Source organism: Prionailurus bengalensis, chromosome A1 (genome assembly GCF_016509475.1).
Source record: "Prionailurus bengalensis isolate Pbe53 chromosome A1, Fcat_Pben_1.1_paternal_pri, whole genome shotgun sequence".
Taxonomy (NCBI): Eukaryota; Metazoa; Chordata; class Mammalia; order Carnivora; family Felidae; genus Prionailurus; species Prionailurus bengalensis.
In genome coordinates, this window is record NC_057343.1 from 232,377,063 (window position 1) to 232,392,956 (window position 15,894).

A 15,894-nucleotide genomic window follows, 5' to 3' on the forward strand; every position below is an offset into this window, starting at 1 on the left:
AAATGTTTCCACTTGAAGCTTGAGTTTGACCCAACTCAGACTGGGTCTTTTGTCTGTTCGTTTTTCTGTTGGTCTTTGTAGCTTTCTTTTTTGATCCTAGACCATCTTTACGACTATGAAACCAAGCAGTTTAGGGACATATAGTCTCCTAGGCTCAGGCTTCCCGTTGTCTGCCTGAAATGTGCATGAAGCAGCTTGGCCAGGAAAAGTCTGCGCTGGGAGACTCCCCACGTCCTGATCCATGGCTCCTGGGTCGTCCCACCTACGGCACTAGCCTTCCGAGCCTGTCTCTTCATCGACAGCATGACATTTGTAGATGAGTCTTTTCTCTTGTGGGACTTTTATGATGAAAATAGAATGAGGAAAAATGAACACCTATAGGCTTTGAAGCAAACTAAAAGCACGCATGTGTGAAGTTCCTGTTCTGTGGCAGGGACTTTGCTGGACTCCGGAGGAGACGAGAAAACACAAGTGAGTCCTCACGAAACTTGGAGACGCCGATAGGTCTTCAGTGGGACCCTTTGCCCTGCGATGATGGTAGAGTCGATCCTGGGTGGGCGATGAGTCGTTTCAAACTTAAACAGGATTAAAGGCACTGTGCTTTTAAGTCTTTTTAAAGTTTTTACTAAGAATTACTGTATGACATTTTTAGGATAACAGAAGGAAATGGACTGTCTGTGAGCTATGGTTTGTTGAACAAATCTCTTGTTTCTTTAGTGCTGTATGGTTTTTTTTCTGCACCCAAACAATGCATCATTTGTATTTCAGTATTTGCTTCAATAATCTTCCAAGTGAACACCCTGAAGATGCACTCAGGTAACACACAGTCCCCACTACGAGGCAGAGGAGGAAGGACGAGGCTCCTTTTCATAGATCCTTGGGAGCCCTTTGTCAACACCGAAGTTGTCACAACTCAGCAGTACAATGAGGATGAAGATAATAGCATATAATAAAATGTGTAGCCAACTCAGACCAAGATTTTTAATGAGGCAGGAGCTGGGTTTCACACATTTATTCTTTTGCTTTAGTATCTGGCCCAGAGCCTGCCGTATAATCTCTCCTCACGAAGTGCTCCGTGTTAATTAGGGACTGTAGCCTGCTCTCTTTTCCTTTACTAAAAATGCTCAAGCACTGCTTTGTTTTATTTCCTGCCTGGGTATTCTTAATGATCATTCCTATATATCTCCATTCGTCATCTGTTATTTCTTCCCGAGAGTCCCCAAGACATGGCCCTACCAACACTCGTGTTAGGATGACCCAGGGGAGCTGAGTATCGTTTCCAAGGTTCCGTAGCCACTGAGTTGTTCTTACAAAGCGCCAGGGTGGATGAGGAGGCCCCAGTTAGACGACCTGAGGTGAGCCAGCTGCACCAGGAGCTGGCTGAGTGAGCTTTGCTCCGCGAATTGTATCTCTAGGAGAGGAGATACATATATATGTGGAAGGGCGGCTGAATTCTTTTCCTTGGTTTGTAACATTGTCTTCTGTTTTGATCCAGTGGGCTATTAATACTGTATCTTCTCTCTTCTATCAGCTTAAGAGTTTGTGACTATAATTGCTGTTTTGGAGAGACTGGATGTGTAGCCTTCTTTTATAAACTGCTTACTCTTCCAAGGGGACTGTCTGTGGCAGCCGGAGGCTTGCGAGGCAGCAGATACATAGGTCTATCTGCCTATGTTTCTTTGTCATTGACATTTTATCAAGGGACACGGCTCTGAAGGATGACCGTGCCTTCTAATGGCCAGGACTTTGCGGCCCCAATGGCCAGAAGCCTGAGGATGTGTAAAGAGGATTTTTCGGTACATTGATTACTGAAAGTCTTGCTATCCAGCTTCCGTGACGGATACTCGGTTCTGTGGGCTTCTTGCTAACTGCAGTCTAAAGGGTGATGGGGAATAGTAATTGTGAGAAAGAACCGCCGTGAGCATTAGCTGTTGGGTGGTGGGTGTGAGCAGGGTATTGTCAGGGGCTAGGCGTTGTCAGGTAGACGTTGACGTTTCCCCGATGGGTTTCCTTAGCGTGACTGGTACCTCCCCGTGGCACCTGCCTGGTGGGGTGTGACAGCCCACAGCTGACCCCCCGGCAGCAGGGACCAGGTTTGCGGTTAGCAGCTGCTGTGGGAGGAACGCAACACAGAAAAGATGTCTTCTTGCTGCCCAGGGGCATACAGACTTCCAAGGGTGTTTACTTGGCACGACTGATCTGTTCCTGAAAAGTTTCTCATAAATCACGATTTCTCTTATCAAGCTTTATTTCCCTGCTGACACGATTTCAGACCTTCTGCAGCCCCGTTTTCCCCCTGATTCTCTGCGGGTGGCACTCAGTGTCTCCTGTGCCCCCACTGTTGTGTCTGGAAACTGTGCACAACCAGTAAGCATGCCGAGACCCCAGGCTTCCTAAAATTGGCCCCGGCTGTCAGCCAGAGGGGCACTGCCACCGTGGGGTGGGCGCTGAGTCGGGAGGTATAGAAATTACTGAGGGCGACCCTGGTGTATCCTCGTGTCCTCTGCTAGAGAAATTAAAACTGGTATGCATCTCCGCTGAGTCAAGGCTGCCGCATCATCAAGAGGGCTCAGGTCACGTCCAACTTGGGATCATCAAATTAATTGTTACATGTGACAAACTGACATGGAAAGTGATAAATACCTGTGTGCGTTCTCCCTGTTAAAATTCCACGGTGAGTTTTCATGGCCGGGGAGCTCGGATGACGGACAAGGCGGGGGCTCCTTTCCTACAGCAGCCTGCCCTGCTTTGTGCCCTCGGAGCACTGGCCCTGTTTGCCTAGAAACGTTCATTAACGCATTGATTTCCTGCTGGTTGTGGCAGTTCTTAGCATTTTTCTTCTTTCTGCTCCCCAGATAACTCTGGGGAATTGCTTTCAAGGGGTGCTGTTCACCTAGAAGTGACCCAGCAGCTATTTTATTGTTTATTTATTTTTGAGAGACAGAGACAGGGTGCAAGTGGGGGGGGGGGGGGGGGGCCGGGAGCGAGAATCCGAAGCAGCTCCAGGCTCCAAGCTGTCAGCACAGAGTCCGACGCGAGGCTCGAACCCAGGAACTGTGAGATCATGACCTGAGCCGAAGTCAGACGCTTAACTGACTGAGACCCCCAGGGGCCCCTAACCCAGCAGCTACTTTATAAGCACATTTGCCGGGTCCTCAAGAAGTACCTGTCCGATGGCCCACAGGTCAGGCAGACAGCAGCCAGTTGCCAGAGTTTCTCAAAGTCAGAAGCTGCTGCTGTGGGAACCCACAACCGGTCAGACTTCCACCCTGTGTCCCTGTGTCCCCATGGGGAGAGGGGAACAGACCATGGACTCGGCTACCTGAGTGTCACCCGCAGGTGGGTGGGCGCGTCAGTAGCACCTGGGCTGGAAAGTTACCCCTGATGTATTTAGAGCCAGGCTGTCACTTCCTGAATGCTCTGGAGTGTTCCTTCTAAGGAGCAAACCCGGGACACCTGCTAAGACTTCCCCACTCTCTCTAGTAGCCGCTCAGCACCTGTGCTCCCCATTCCTCCCCGTCCCCTTCACTGTGCTGCGGGCACTTAAGGCTCAACTTCAGGAAGTCCCTACAGGGGGGACCCATGACCCCCGATGGGAGACCCCACAGTGTGCGTGTCTGCACAGCTGTGCCTTCCTTCTCGAAACCCTTTCAAATTCGTTCCTTTACGTTCTTCCCAGTTTTCTTTTTGTTTGCTCATATTACAGGTTTTCTTGCCCTAAGAAGTAGGAGATGCACTTATCAAAATATTATTTTAAACTATGACATAGTTATTCCTTTAAAACTGTAATAACAAGATTTCATGACAGGTCTAATGGCCGCTGTCACTTTGAGGTAGTAGTGAACGGCACGACGTTTTAAGACACCTGCCTGTGGCAAGGCTACTGTGAGATGGGGTCCCGGGTGCTGCCCACACAGCGGCAGCTCGCTGCTGAATCCCTGGGGAAAGGGAACGTTACATGTCAGTTAGGTGCTGATGAGAACAAAGGTACACGGTCCGTTGGTTGGTCTCCCCCGTTCCCGGTTCTTGGGTGCCCTGATTTCTGTTTCAGAGCCCCTTGGGTTAAGAGAACCTCATCCTGTTCCTCTCAGAGCCACGTTAGATCAACACGTTTATGTCTCAACTTACAGGTCAGGTTTACATCACACAGCTCTTCGAGGACCTGGGTGTCGGCATGATGCTCAGACTTCCAAACCCCAGATGTGCCTTCACCGTGGAAAGAACCCACGGCTGAGTTCCAAGTCCGCGTGCTGTGAGTCCTGACTGCCTGGTCGTAGCCACATGTAGAGAACATGCACAGGCAGACAGATGAGATTTCCCCTCGTACGATCAATGTCCCCTGACGCCCCGCCCTCAGACCTCAGTGCTGTTTTCTGTTCCCCATTCGAGAACTTGCCTGTCCTCCCGCCCCAGTCCTCGCCCCGATGGTGGCTACCCGCCGAATGGCTCTCCCCGGCCTGGCCGCCTGGCCAGACCTGTCTGCTGGCTGGAGGGACGGCACCGTCCCACGTCTGGCTTCAGCTCGCCTCTGCAGGGGCGTGGAGCCCGGGGAGCTCAGCTTGGGGCTCAAAACTTGACCTTCCCTCCCAGATTTGTGACCTGCTGCTTGTGTGGTCGTGGAAGAAACACTTAAAGCCCTAGAGCCTGGGCTTGGGCTTCTTGGGTGTAACATGGGGGTAAAAATGAAGACCCCTCACAGGGGGAAAAGACCCCGGTCTGCACAGGATGAGGCACTTTACGAATGCCCGTTGTTGATCACTGGGAAAGTTAAGGGCTCTTTCAGCCAGGACTTCAAGGCTCATGTGTAGAGCCACACGCTGGCCTGGCCGTGGCCGACAGCTCCCGGTGGTCTCGTGGGTGCCTGCCCTTTGTAGCCCAGCCAGCCTCGTGCCATCCAGCCTTCCTCGAAGACCTCTCTTCCCGCACGTTTCCCTGAATCTGGGGCCTGAGCAGGCCATGTCCACTCGCTTACCCAAACGGTATCGACCCTTCTAGGCCCACACGATCTCCTTCGTCACGAAGCTTTCCCTCACTGCTGCAGTCCCGGGGTCTGCCCCCACCGGACTTCTCTGCACATGAGCTCGACGTCCCTCTGTGTCAGCCGGCTCAGGCCGTCACAGAGTCATAGGCTGGGCGGCGTAAACAACAGAAATGTGCTTCCTGGCACATTCGTGGAGGCTGGAAGTCCAAGATCAAGGTGCTGGCGGTATTGGGGTCTCCTGAGGCCTCTCTCCTTGGCTTGTGGATGGCTGTCTCCCGGCCGTGTCTTCGCCTGGTTCCCTCTGTGCGTGTCTGTGTCCAAATTCTCTCTTCTTATAAGGTCCCCTCTCATAGTGGATTGGGACCCACCCTGATGACCTCATTTTAACTAAATGATCTCTTGAAACACCCTGTCTCCAGCTACGGTCACATTCTGAGGTCCTGGGGGTTAGGCCTGGGGGCCGCCGTACTGCCTGTAACAGCCCCTCCCTTAGCATGGGGTCATCACCTGCTGAGGCCTTCCCGGCTGCCTGTGTTCTCTGTTTCCCTGAGACTGTCTTCTCTTTAAGGGAGTATCATGCCCTAGATCACTTACGCACCACCGCGGGCCTTGAGGCCCCACTCGGAGGGCAGCGTGAGAAGGATGGAAAGAGGTACCTCACCCTGAATCAGCTAGTGATGGGCTAATCCGGAGGACGGGGCACAGCCCTTGTAGGGCAGAGCATGGAGAGGCACCAAGAGTGAAGCAGAAGAGAAAGTGCCTTAGGGGTCCTGAGGATTTTAAATGCCAAGAGTAAGAAAGTGTGGCCAGCGCAGCCCTCCCAGGGTATGAATGACACTAGACAAGGCCAAGTGCATCTGCCAGAGCCCCGGTTTCTAAAGAGAAGAGCTTCAGGCCCAAGCTGGGTGGGAGACCGTGCAGCCAGGCGGCTGGGGGCCGCAGGTAACTGTTGGCCACGCCGACCCCTAGGTCTGCCTGCCCTTAACCTCTCCCTCTAAGCAAACAGGAGAGTATGAGCCTTCCCTCTCCCTCATTCCCAAACCGGGAAGCGTGGACCCCTGGCAGGGTTTATGCCACGTTTGACAATTTCAAATACTTCCAAGAGGTTAAGTTTTACATTGACTCATGTTTAAATGAAGACTCTCAATTGTGATTTTATTAGCTACATCGCATTTTTTCCTCTGTCCCTTCTTTCCTCGCCCGACGTGCTCCCAGGGTGAGCACGGTGTTTCAGACCGTGCGTCTACAGCTAACCCTGTACCCAGCTCTCTAGCCCTTGCCACCTGCCCTGCCCAAGACAAACTAAATGCCATCTGTCCGTCCCTCCATACCTGCTTCTCTTTCGTCCACCTTGCACCTTAAAGCCCAAGATGGAGGGGCTCTTGCAGCCACCCCCCAGCACGAACACACACAGCACGCTGTGTGCACCTCCAGTCCTGTGCCCACTGCGCCCTCTGTGCCCAGAAGCAAGAGTCTGGATGTTTCTAGAGGAAAATCACACAACCTACCCTGCTTGACTCACTCCAGATTTCATGGCAGGGCCCCGTCCAGCTCACCTTCTACTTCCTGAGGTGACTGTCCCCCTCAGCCCGTCTCTGCCCCACCTCCACTGTCTGAGCCCCCAGACGGTGAGAGTTCCCCCCGAGGAGAGCCAGGCCACCAGAAAATGGCCACCTGCGCATTCCCCCGTCCCTGGCCCTGGAGGCTGCCTAGCAAATACCAGAAGACTCTCCTCCCTGCTCCCGTGCACCCTTGCTTGGGCCTCGGCTTCCCTGCCTGGGGAAAGGCCACAGAGTATGGAAGTTGTGTTTTTAAAATCTCTCTCTCCCCTCCTTAGAACACTCTGCACGTGCTGGGCTCGGGGGTAGGCCTGGGGCGAAGCCCTGAGGGCAAGGCCAGCCCTGAAAGCATGGACACACCGCAGGCAATCCCTGGGAGGGACTCAGGCTGGGACAGGCTGAGTCGGTGCAGAAGGGTGACTGAGTCTGGGTTCTAAGCCTGGGTCTGAGCTGAACCGGGGCGTTTTCCCCAGGGCCACACCACAGGCCGAGTGGGAGGGCACCGTCTGCCCGTGCCTCTCACGGCCAGGTGCAGAGCTCTACAAGGTGAGGGGCTCCCCATCACCTCCAGAAGACCGTGCACGGTCCTCACTCGAGGTGTCCCCTGATGTGACCTTCCCCAGCTGTGTTGCCCACACCTGCACCTCCCATCGTGTCTACTACTAGGTTGTGGTCTTGCTTTGCTCTCCCCTCCTCACTCTCTGGACATCCCCCCCACCCCCTGCACTAGGCTTCAAGACCTGATATAAAAGTCGACCTGATCTCACCAAGAACCTTCTGTCACCTGTATACCCCTTAGCAGACCTCCGTGACTCAGTGTTTCATGTGTGTTGTGGCTCTGGGGACAGGTTTCCCGGAGGCACCTTGGTGCCATGAGGTGAGCTCAGGATGACGGATGGGGCTAAACCCGGTTCTGCCAGGGTCACCCTGTGGCTTTCGCCACGTCCCCATGACGCCCTGAGCCTCAGTCTCCCATTTTGGAGATGGGGCAGTAATACTTTGTTCAGAGGATTTTGCGGAGGGTTTAATGCGATAGAGGCTGGCAGGGCTCCCACGTGGCCAATAGCAGCCGGGAGATCCCAGGGTGCTCTGTCCCCGCCGAGACCTCAGGGAGGAAATGTTCTAGATGGGCCTGGTTGGGGCGGGGAGATAGTGTTTGCAATGTGTGTGTGTGTGTGTGTGTGTGTGTGTGTGTGTGAATGCAGATTAAAAACTGTTTCCAGATTAAAAACTGAATTGCCTCAGCACCGGTAGTGAAGTTTCCCTAACGTGTTTCTGAAGGTGGGGGGAGTAGAAACTCGGTGCTGCCCTCCCCCGCTCAGAGCACAGCCTGGTTCTCAGCCTTGAGTCATGTCAGCGTCCCATGGGGGTGGGTGAGACACTGGGGTTTCTGACTGAGGAGGTTCTGAGGGGCCCGAGGATGTGCAACTCCGGCCAACCCCCAGGTGCACCGATACTGCCTGGAAGGACCACACGTCCAACCACCGCTGAAGGAATACAGGCAAAACACCTGCAAACCGTGTTTAGAGACGACCGCTCAGCTCTTTTGAGGGCCTCACCTGGGACACATTACAAGTAGCTAAATGTCAGCTTATTTTGCATTGACCGCTTTTTCCATGCCAGTGTGAGCCGTGAGCACGTTCCTCGTGTAGCATTTCTGGAAGCCTGCTTCCTGGCACGCGGGTCCTAGAAAGTACTCTGATAACAAGTCCCGTGGTCAGAGAGGTCAGGCAGGTGTCCTCCTGTGGTCTCCTGTGGGGAACTCCCAGGGCCCCTCAGCCTGCGACCTGGCCCGAGAGAGCCACACAACCCCATGTGCAGCCCTGTGCCCCGTGCGGGGGGAGGTTTATGAAGACAGCTGGGCAGCAGGCTGGGCTATGAGACCTTCTTCTCCGGAGGTGGAATTTCTTTAACATGTCACCTGTTTACCTCATTCCTCTTCGAAAGTACAATCAGTTTGGGTCTTAAACCTAGAGTGACAGTTACACTATCTTGGGGCACCTGGGTGGCTCGGTCACTTAAGCGCCTTGACTTCAGCTCAGGTCATGATCTCACGGCTCATGGGTTCGAGATCCGCGTCGGACTCTGTGCTGACAGCTCGGAGCCTGGAGCCTGCTTCAGATTCTGTGTCTCCCTCTCCCTCCCCGCCCCTCCTCTGCTCCTGCTCTGTCTCTCTTTGTCTCTCAAAAATAAATAAAAGTTAAAAAATAAATAGAAATAAAACCACCACAACAAAAAACAGTTATACTGTCTTAACTAAACTGTGGTGGGATCACATGACATTGGGCTTTTGTTATCTGCTCTCCCACATCGTCTGCCTGGCTTTTCATGGCAGTGTGGGTACTTCTGAACAGCAAATCTAAACACTTACAAACTCATGCAGTAGAACTTCACCAATCTGTATTAATGCTACCAAATGGTTGTGTGATAGACTTTTTTAAATTCCAAATTATAAAATATTTATTAAAAAATAGGGTATTGTTGCTTTCATGATCATACTGTAACTCGGACTTGTCTAATTACAGTGCTTCCAGTAGATTCCTCCTAGGGGGCGCATGATTTAATGCATAAGTAAGACTTCTGTATAACAAACATATCAGTTATTTGTGTATAAATTTTCATGTCGGGTGTTTTGGGTTTCTCCCCCAAACCTTCCTTCTTTAAGGGGTTAATATTCTTCCTACCATCTCGTTTATGTGGCCTGTCTGTGCAGCCACCTTAGAAGAAACCACCCCTGTGACAGCACCTGTGAGCAGCAAATGGAAGTTTGGGAGGGTTTCTTTTAGTGCATTTCGTCAGAGAAGACTGTGTTTTCCAAACTGTGGGTTGTGGCCCGTGTTGGGTCATGAAGGCAGGTCAGTGGGTGGAGACCAGTATTTCTTTTCATGTTTATTATTTATTTTTAAGAGAGAGAGAGAGAGACAGACAGACAGACAGACAGAATCTGAAACAGGATCCAGACTCTGAGCTGTCAGCACAGAGCCCGACGTGGGGCTTGAACCACAAGCTGTGAGATCATAACCTGAGCCAAAGTCTGATGCTTAACCAACTGAGCCACCCAGGCGCCCCCCCCCCCCCGCTTCTTTTAATAGAATAGGATGAAACAGAAAATATCAGAGTGCATTCCAGGCTGTAGGAGTCAGACCATGTGCTTCATGTATGTATGTGGGTCTGTCTGTGTGCACAGGGTCACAGTGTTAAAAGACCCAAGTTTTTTTATTGTGGGTCATGGTCAAAATACAGGACAGATCTTTGAGAAAATAGCTTAAGCAACGGCAGAGTCGAAAAGCATGCCTGACTTAAGATGAAACTTGTCTTCCTTAGTGTCCTACTTTGGCCCCCTGTCCCCTTGTCCTCTCCGGGCTTTGCAGCACCGTGCACTGTAACCCACCCGGTAAATGAGCTCCAGCAACGCTGAGTTTGCACCGTCAGTGGGATTCCTTGGCCCTGTGAAAGGTTGATTCGTGTGCTTCGGACCAAAGAAGAGTTTGGGCACCTAAGGGGGCAATGACAGGCACCAAAGTGGGCGACTGGTGGACAATTTACTCTGGAACTGGACTCGGGGGGTTGGTGCCCCCAGCGTCCACCTTTGGATCAGTGCTGGCTGCCATATTGCAAAGTATTTTGAATATTGAACCGTAAATTATTATAGGGTCACCGGGGTGGCTGAGTCAGTTAAGCATCCAACTTCGGCTCAGGTCATGATCTCGCAGCTCTTGGGTTTGAGCCCCACATCGGGCTCTGTGCTGACAGCGCAGAGCCTGCTTCAGATTCTGTGTCCCACCCACCCCCTCTCTGCCCCTCCCCTGCTCTCCCTCTCTCCCTCAAAAACAGACCTTAAAAAAAAATTTTTTTTAATGAACTGTAAATTGGTACAACCCAGCGTGCTGCCGTTGAGAAGACAGAGCCATCCCCAACCCCCTCTCCCTGGTCCCGCCCACCTGGGGTCTGGTGCCCGCCTCGCTCAGCTAAGTGCCGGTCTTCTGGAGCCCAGCGGAAACACCGGGCTCTTGCACCTGACGCCCCTGCTGTACCTACTCCTGTAGCGTCTCATCCCTCCCAGTACAGGCTGTTTGTGTAAATGTAGGCCTCCCGTCAATCTCCCACCACTTGGTCCCCACTGGCCCCCAGCTGCCTCAGGTGTGTGCAGCCTAGCACAGTGCCTTGGAGGCGGATGGCTGGCTTCTCTTTAAAGCCGACCCCCTACGACTTCTCCATGTGGGTTTGGGACTTGGCCTGCCCCCTTGTGTCTTACAGTTGTGGGGATGCCGATCAGGAAAGGAGAAACCACTTGGCCAAGGTTACGCGGTCAGGGGAAGACAGCGGTGGTTTGCACTGTTCCTGAGGAAAGACCAGAATACTCTACGTGCATGGGGATTCCCCGGCACCTGGACCTCTTAGTGGCAGGGGCTGACCTGCTTCCCCCTCCACCTGCTCTCTGACCTGCAGTGTAGGCTTGACAGGCACACATCTGGCCAAGTCTGCGATGCAAGTTAATGTCTTTACTTTAAATCATTTCATGACCTGGGGTCCCTGGGTGGTTCAGTCGGTTAAGCGTCCGACTTTGGCTCAGGTCGTGATCTCGCAGTCCGTGAGTTCGAGCCCCACGTCAGGCTCTGTGCTGACGGCTCAGAGCCTGGAGCCTGCTTCGGATTCTGTGTCTCCCTCTCTCTCTGCCCCTCCCCTGCTCATGCTCTGTCTCAAAAATAAATTGAAAACATTTTTAAAAATTTTAAATCATTTCATGACCTTAGCTGTTGTTCTCAAGTTAGTAAAGGTGTGTTCTTCATAAAATTCCGTGATAGTTTTGTCTCACAAACCATTAAAAGAAATTCTTCCTACAGGGCGCCTGGGTGGCTCAGTCAGTTAAGCATCTGACTGCAGCTCGGGTCCTGATCTCACAGTTTGTGGGTCCCAGCCCCAAATCTGACAGTGTGGAGCCTGCCTGGGATTCTCTCTCCCTCTTTCTCTGCCCCTCCTTCACTTGCACTTTCTCTCAAAATAAATAAACTTAAAAAAAAAAAACAAAAACAAAATTCTTCCTAGAACAAACGTTTCTTATCTGCCTAGGCATTGATTTGTAAAGTTAGTCTTAACCAGTGCGTGTGATTTCCTTAAAAGCCAGCGACATTTGGGTGAATTCACACAATTGTGCTATAGCCACAAAAGGTCTTGGGGTAGCTTCAGGTCTGGACTTTGGAAAACACTGGCTGCTGTTAGGGGCCAGGTTCATGACCATGGATCCTGCCTGGCTCCGCCTCTTACTGGCTGTAAGCCTGGGCAGCTTACTAAACTTCCCTGGGCCTGGGTGTCCTCGTCCGTAGATTGTGAGTGATGATAGCACTTCCCTGAGCAGGCTGTTGTGAAGATTACATAAGTCATGTGTCTGCGGCACCTAGAACAGCTCCTGGCACAGAATAGGAGAGAAATATTAGCTCTCGTTAGTAGTATTCCATTATGTCTCTTTATCTCTGTTATTTTACAGTCAAAAACCTGGAACTGAAAGTAAATCCTAAGACTCTGTAAACGGATAGCTGTGGTGTTTATAGAATATTTAAGGCCCAGTGTGTTCAGAAGGACGCCTTTGCCTGTCCCCACTGTGTGACGCATTCCACGTACGAAGTCAGACCGGAGGCAGATGGCCAGTGCTGTTCCCGGACACCGCAGCCCAGTCGGGTGTTAGGGCATCTTTTCAGCGTTGCACCGTTTGATATAATTGCCGGTGCTGAGCTAAGCTCACTCTCCCAGGCCAGAATTTGGAGATGACTGTGGCTACTTTCTCGTCCCACCTGATCACACGTGTTTGAGAAATGCTTTGTTTCTGGGGATCTCACACGATTTCAGGGGCAGTAATTGCCCAAATGAATGTCACTTTGTTATGGCTCGTGAAACTGATCTTCGACCTTGGTGCCGCTCTCCCACCTGACCAAGGATTTAGAATTTCCCAACACATACATACGTTCAATAATTCCAGAAGAAAAGCAGTGTGCAAAGGCATGACTTGACCTTACTTTTAAGCCTGCCCTCCCACCACCTTGCTCGTAAAAGGTTGTACTGAGTTGGAAAGGAAAATTGGAGGAGAGCAGACAGTGTCTTAGACCAAAGTTGAGTTCCCCTGCTTCCTGTTACCCAGCAGGATTTGCAGACAGTGCCTGCCCGTGAGGGGGGCGTCCGGCCTGGAGGGGCCACTCCTGTTCCACCACAAAGACTAGGCGCTGGGCATCAGAGCCAGACACACAGCAGTAGAACATTCTCAGGCTCGTCCGTCCGTCCGGTGATGGCACAGTGCGTGGCGGGAGGGGGCCCCGCGGTGGTGGTGGAGGAGGAAGACAAGGAGGGTGGAGAAATGGACTCTTAGACAGGGTCTCCTGATAATCATGGTGGGTTCTCTTTCAGCCTTTGAGGTAAAGCGCTTTCCAGATGGATACGCTGCTCTCAACTCTACATAAAAGCATAAATTCAACAGTCGAACTTGCCTTTAATCAGCGTCCCAGAGTGTGTCGATGCTGATGCGGACTTCTGCCCCAAAGGGTTCCAGATTCAAATGCATTTGGGAAACATGGGTTCAGTGAAGTTAATCTGGTTTCCTTAGTTGGCTCCGGGTCCTAGTGCCTGACCCATGAAGGGGATACAGGAGGAGCGGTGTTGCCAAAGACTCAGTTGACCAAGGTCACGCAAATCACATTGCAAGACCGGAGATGGGCTGAACAGATGTGGGCCACAGCGCGTGTGGCGGGTGGCAGGAGAGCAGTTTGCTGGAGAATCTGAGGACCCGGGTTCTTGTCCCGGCCCCGCCTCCTCCCAGCCCCCAGGCCACGGGGGACTTGGCCACCTCTCCCAGTCAGCTGCTTCCTTGTATAAAAGGAGGCCAGGGCTACCCGTGTGCCACCCACCCTGCACACCTCGCAGCGGAGGGCCCTGGAACCTGGGCAGACAGGCTCCGGAGATCAGCAAAAGGCCTGCAGAGGTAAGACGGGGTGTTCGTGTGCCGTCCGTCGTCTCCGCCAGGAGAGGAGGTGGTGGAGCTGACCACTGGGGAGAAATTCTGGCCGCATCGGTTTTCTTCTGCCTTGCCAAGGTTTTGCTTACATGCGTGAACCGTGCTGACTCTGGATAGATACATGCATAGACCCGACCACAGCCTCCCCGGGTAATCCCAGAGTGAGTGAAGCCGAGGCTGCTCTTTCCCCCTTGACGGCTGTGCCCTCCTGTGTCTTCCAAATCCAGTTCTGTCTGTTGGTGCCGGAGGGAGTGGTAGCCGGAGCCGCTTAGCAAGGCGTAATCGGAAAGTGCCCACATGTCCCCAGGACAAGCAGAATGCTCAGTCCGGAGGCCTCGGGAAACTGCGAAGGTTTTACGTCTTCGTGCTGAAACTCACACGGTGGCAAAAAACTGAACTGGTGTGAGGCTGCTTATGGTCCTTTCCCGGCTAATTTCCATACTTGGTGCAATATCCGTACGTTTTGCTGTAGAAGATATTAATGAGTTTAAATATGGGGTGTTGCCCCAGGACCCCTGTGGGGGTGTTCATCATACACGATTGATGTAACATGTTGTCTTTAAACATTTTGAAAAAAAAAATCTGAAGTTTGAAACCTGTCTGGCCCCGCGGGTTCCAGGTAGGAGGTCAGGGGCTATAATGGAAACTGAGGCACCGGTGAAGCGAATGGCACCCACGCCGGCAGAGGGTTTGAGGAGCAGGCCACGCTGTTGTGGATCAAGGTAACGGGCTGCCGCCCCGTGATGAACGCTCAGCACTGTCGTGGCACCTGGCGAGACGCCTCCCCGCCCCCTCCCGTTGCTTCCCTCTTGAAGCCATAGACAAGGCGGGGGTGCCAGGCTCTGGACCGGGTTGGGGGAGGTGAAGGCACAGTCCCACCACGGACCCGCTCTCTCCCTCCATCAGGGCCCTTTGGGAGGCCGCCAGGGAGAAGGCTCCCTGATACCCCCTCGCCCAGGCTGTTCAGTAAAGAAGCAGTTGGCTCACACCCCAGGAAGCCAGCTACCGCCAGAAGCCAGCAGTGTTTCGTGAGCCTTAGAAGTCTTGTTGCACCGGTCTGCTGTAAATTACTGAATCAACACTGCACATTTATAGCCACTTCCTAATAGTTTAATAACTTACTCATCCCTTCTGGATCCTTTCGTATATTTCTTTTAATTGTTAGGGAAAAGAGGCCTTTTAGAGCTCACGTCATCGGGCTCCTCCCTCAGTGATGCTTCCAGAATGCTAAAACAGAATCCCACACAACTGCTCCTAAGCGTAGAGTACCTGACACAGCAAAGCGACCTGTCCACGTGGAGTCAGGCGTTTGCCCGCACCCGGGGGCTGCAGAAACCAGCCAGCCAGTCTCAGTCCCGAGACTCCCCTCACTGGCATTTCGTGTCCTGCCCTTGGTTCCGTGGATTGTGAGACACTACGGGGACCTCGGCATCATTAATACTGTTTCTGAGGGGGAAAAAGCCTCTCTGTGTCCACATAAGTGACCGCTCTGGCTTGGCACTGGACCTCACTCATGTTCTTCAGTGCTTGGTGACAACAGGGAGTCGAGTCCACAGCAGCCGGCCGTGTGTCCTAACATGTACTTGAGATGAGCAACCATCGTTAGGAGACGGCCGTAGGTAAGGAAGAAGTTTCCAAATGAAGACCTGGGTCCTTCGGGCATTTGAGAATCCAGCTGAAGAGGCAAAGCCTGTAAGACTGTCCGCGTTGAGGGGACGGGTGGTGACGGAGGCTGCACATTTTGATCTGCTCCAGGCTCCTGAGAAGATGGTTTCGACGCTACAGTCCCTTTTGCATGGAACTGGACTTTTGTCATGGGTGAAGTCGCATTTCATAAAAAAGACGCCGGTTTCTTTACAAGGTTGGCTGCCTTTGAGCCAGGACCTCAGTCTGGTTACCTGTACTTTTTGACCCATTCTAGATTTTTGGGGAAATACGGGAAGAGTCCTGCTAAGAAATCCAGCCCTTGTTGGCACCTGCCAGGAATTGCCATATAGAAAGACGATGGGGTTTTTCCTGTTAAATGTCTTAATTCAGACTCTTGAGAATGGTTTAAAGAAGACCCTTCCTTCTCCTTTTACTGCCCCTAGCACCCATGTCCTTCAAGATCCGACCGATGGAAGCTTGAAGTGAGGTGATCTGAAGAAGGGCCTCTTAGCCTCAGCCCTTTCTCACTAATTCAAGCCGTTTACTAATTCAAGAACCCCAGGTTCCCTCCCCATCACCAGCTGGTCGGTAGGTAACAAAAATAAATCCACCTGATCTCTGATGGCTCCCTTGCAAACCTCTGAGGCCCTCCATACACAAGGAGTCACGTGCATTTCCAAGACGTGGGCAACAAACATCCCCAATTA

General features: G+C 52.4%; 1 protein-coding gene across 3 annotated transcripts in view; it reads left to right on the forward strand.

Annotated features, from left to right (window-relative positions):
• LOC122495335 (death associated protein) overlaps positions 1 to 15,894 on the forward strand; it is a 64,866-nt gene that overhangs the window by 27,644 nt on the left and 21,328 nt on the right. The window contains exon 3 of one of the 3 annotated variants that reach the window (XM_043601024.1): positions 4,131 to 6,470. The exons of the other annotated variants lie outside the window; for them this stretch is intronic. Coding sequence (XP_043456959.1) covers positions 4,131 to 4,263 — 133 coding nt within the window. The 3' untranslated portion in view covers positions 4,264 to 6,470. Of the gene's footprint in view, positions 1 to 4,130; positions 6,471 to 15,894 lie in introns of those variants that run through there. 3 annotated transcript variants of the gene reach the window in all.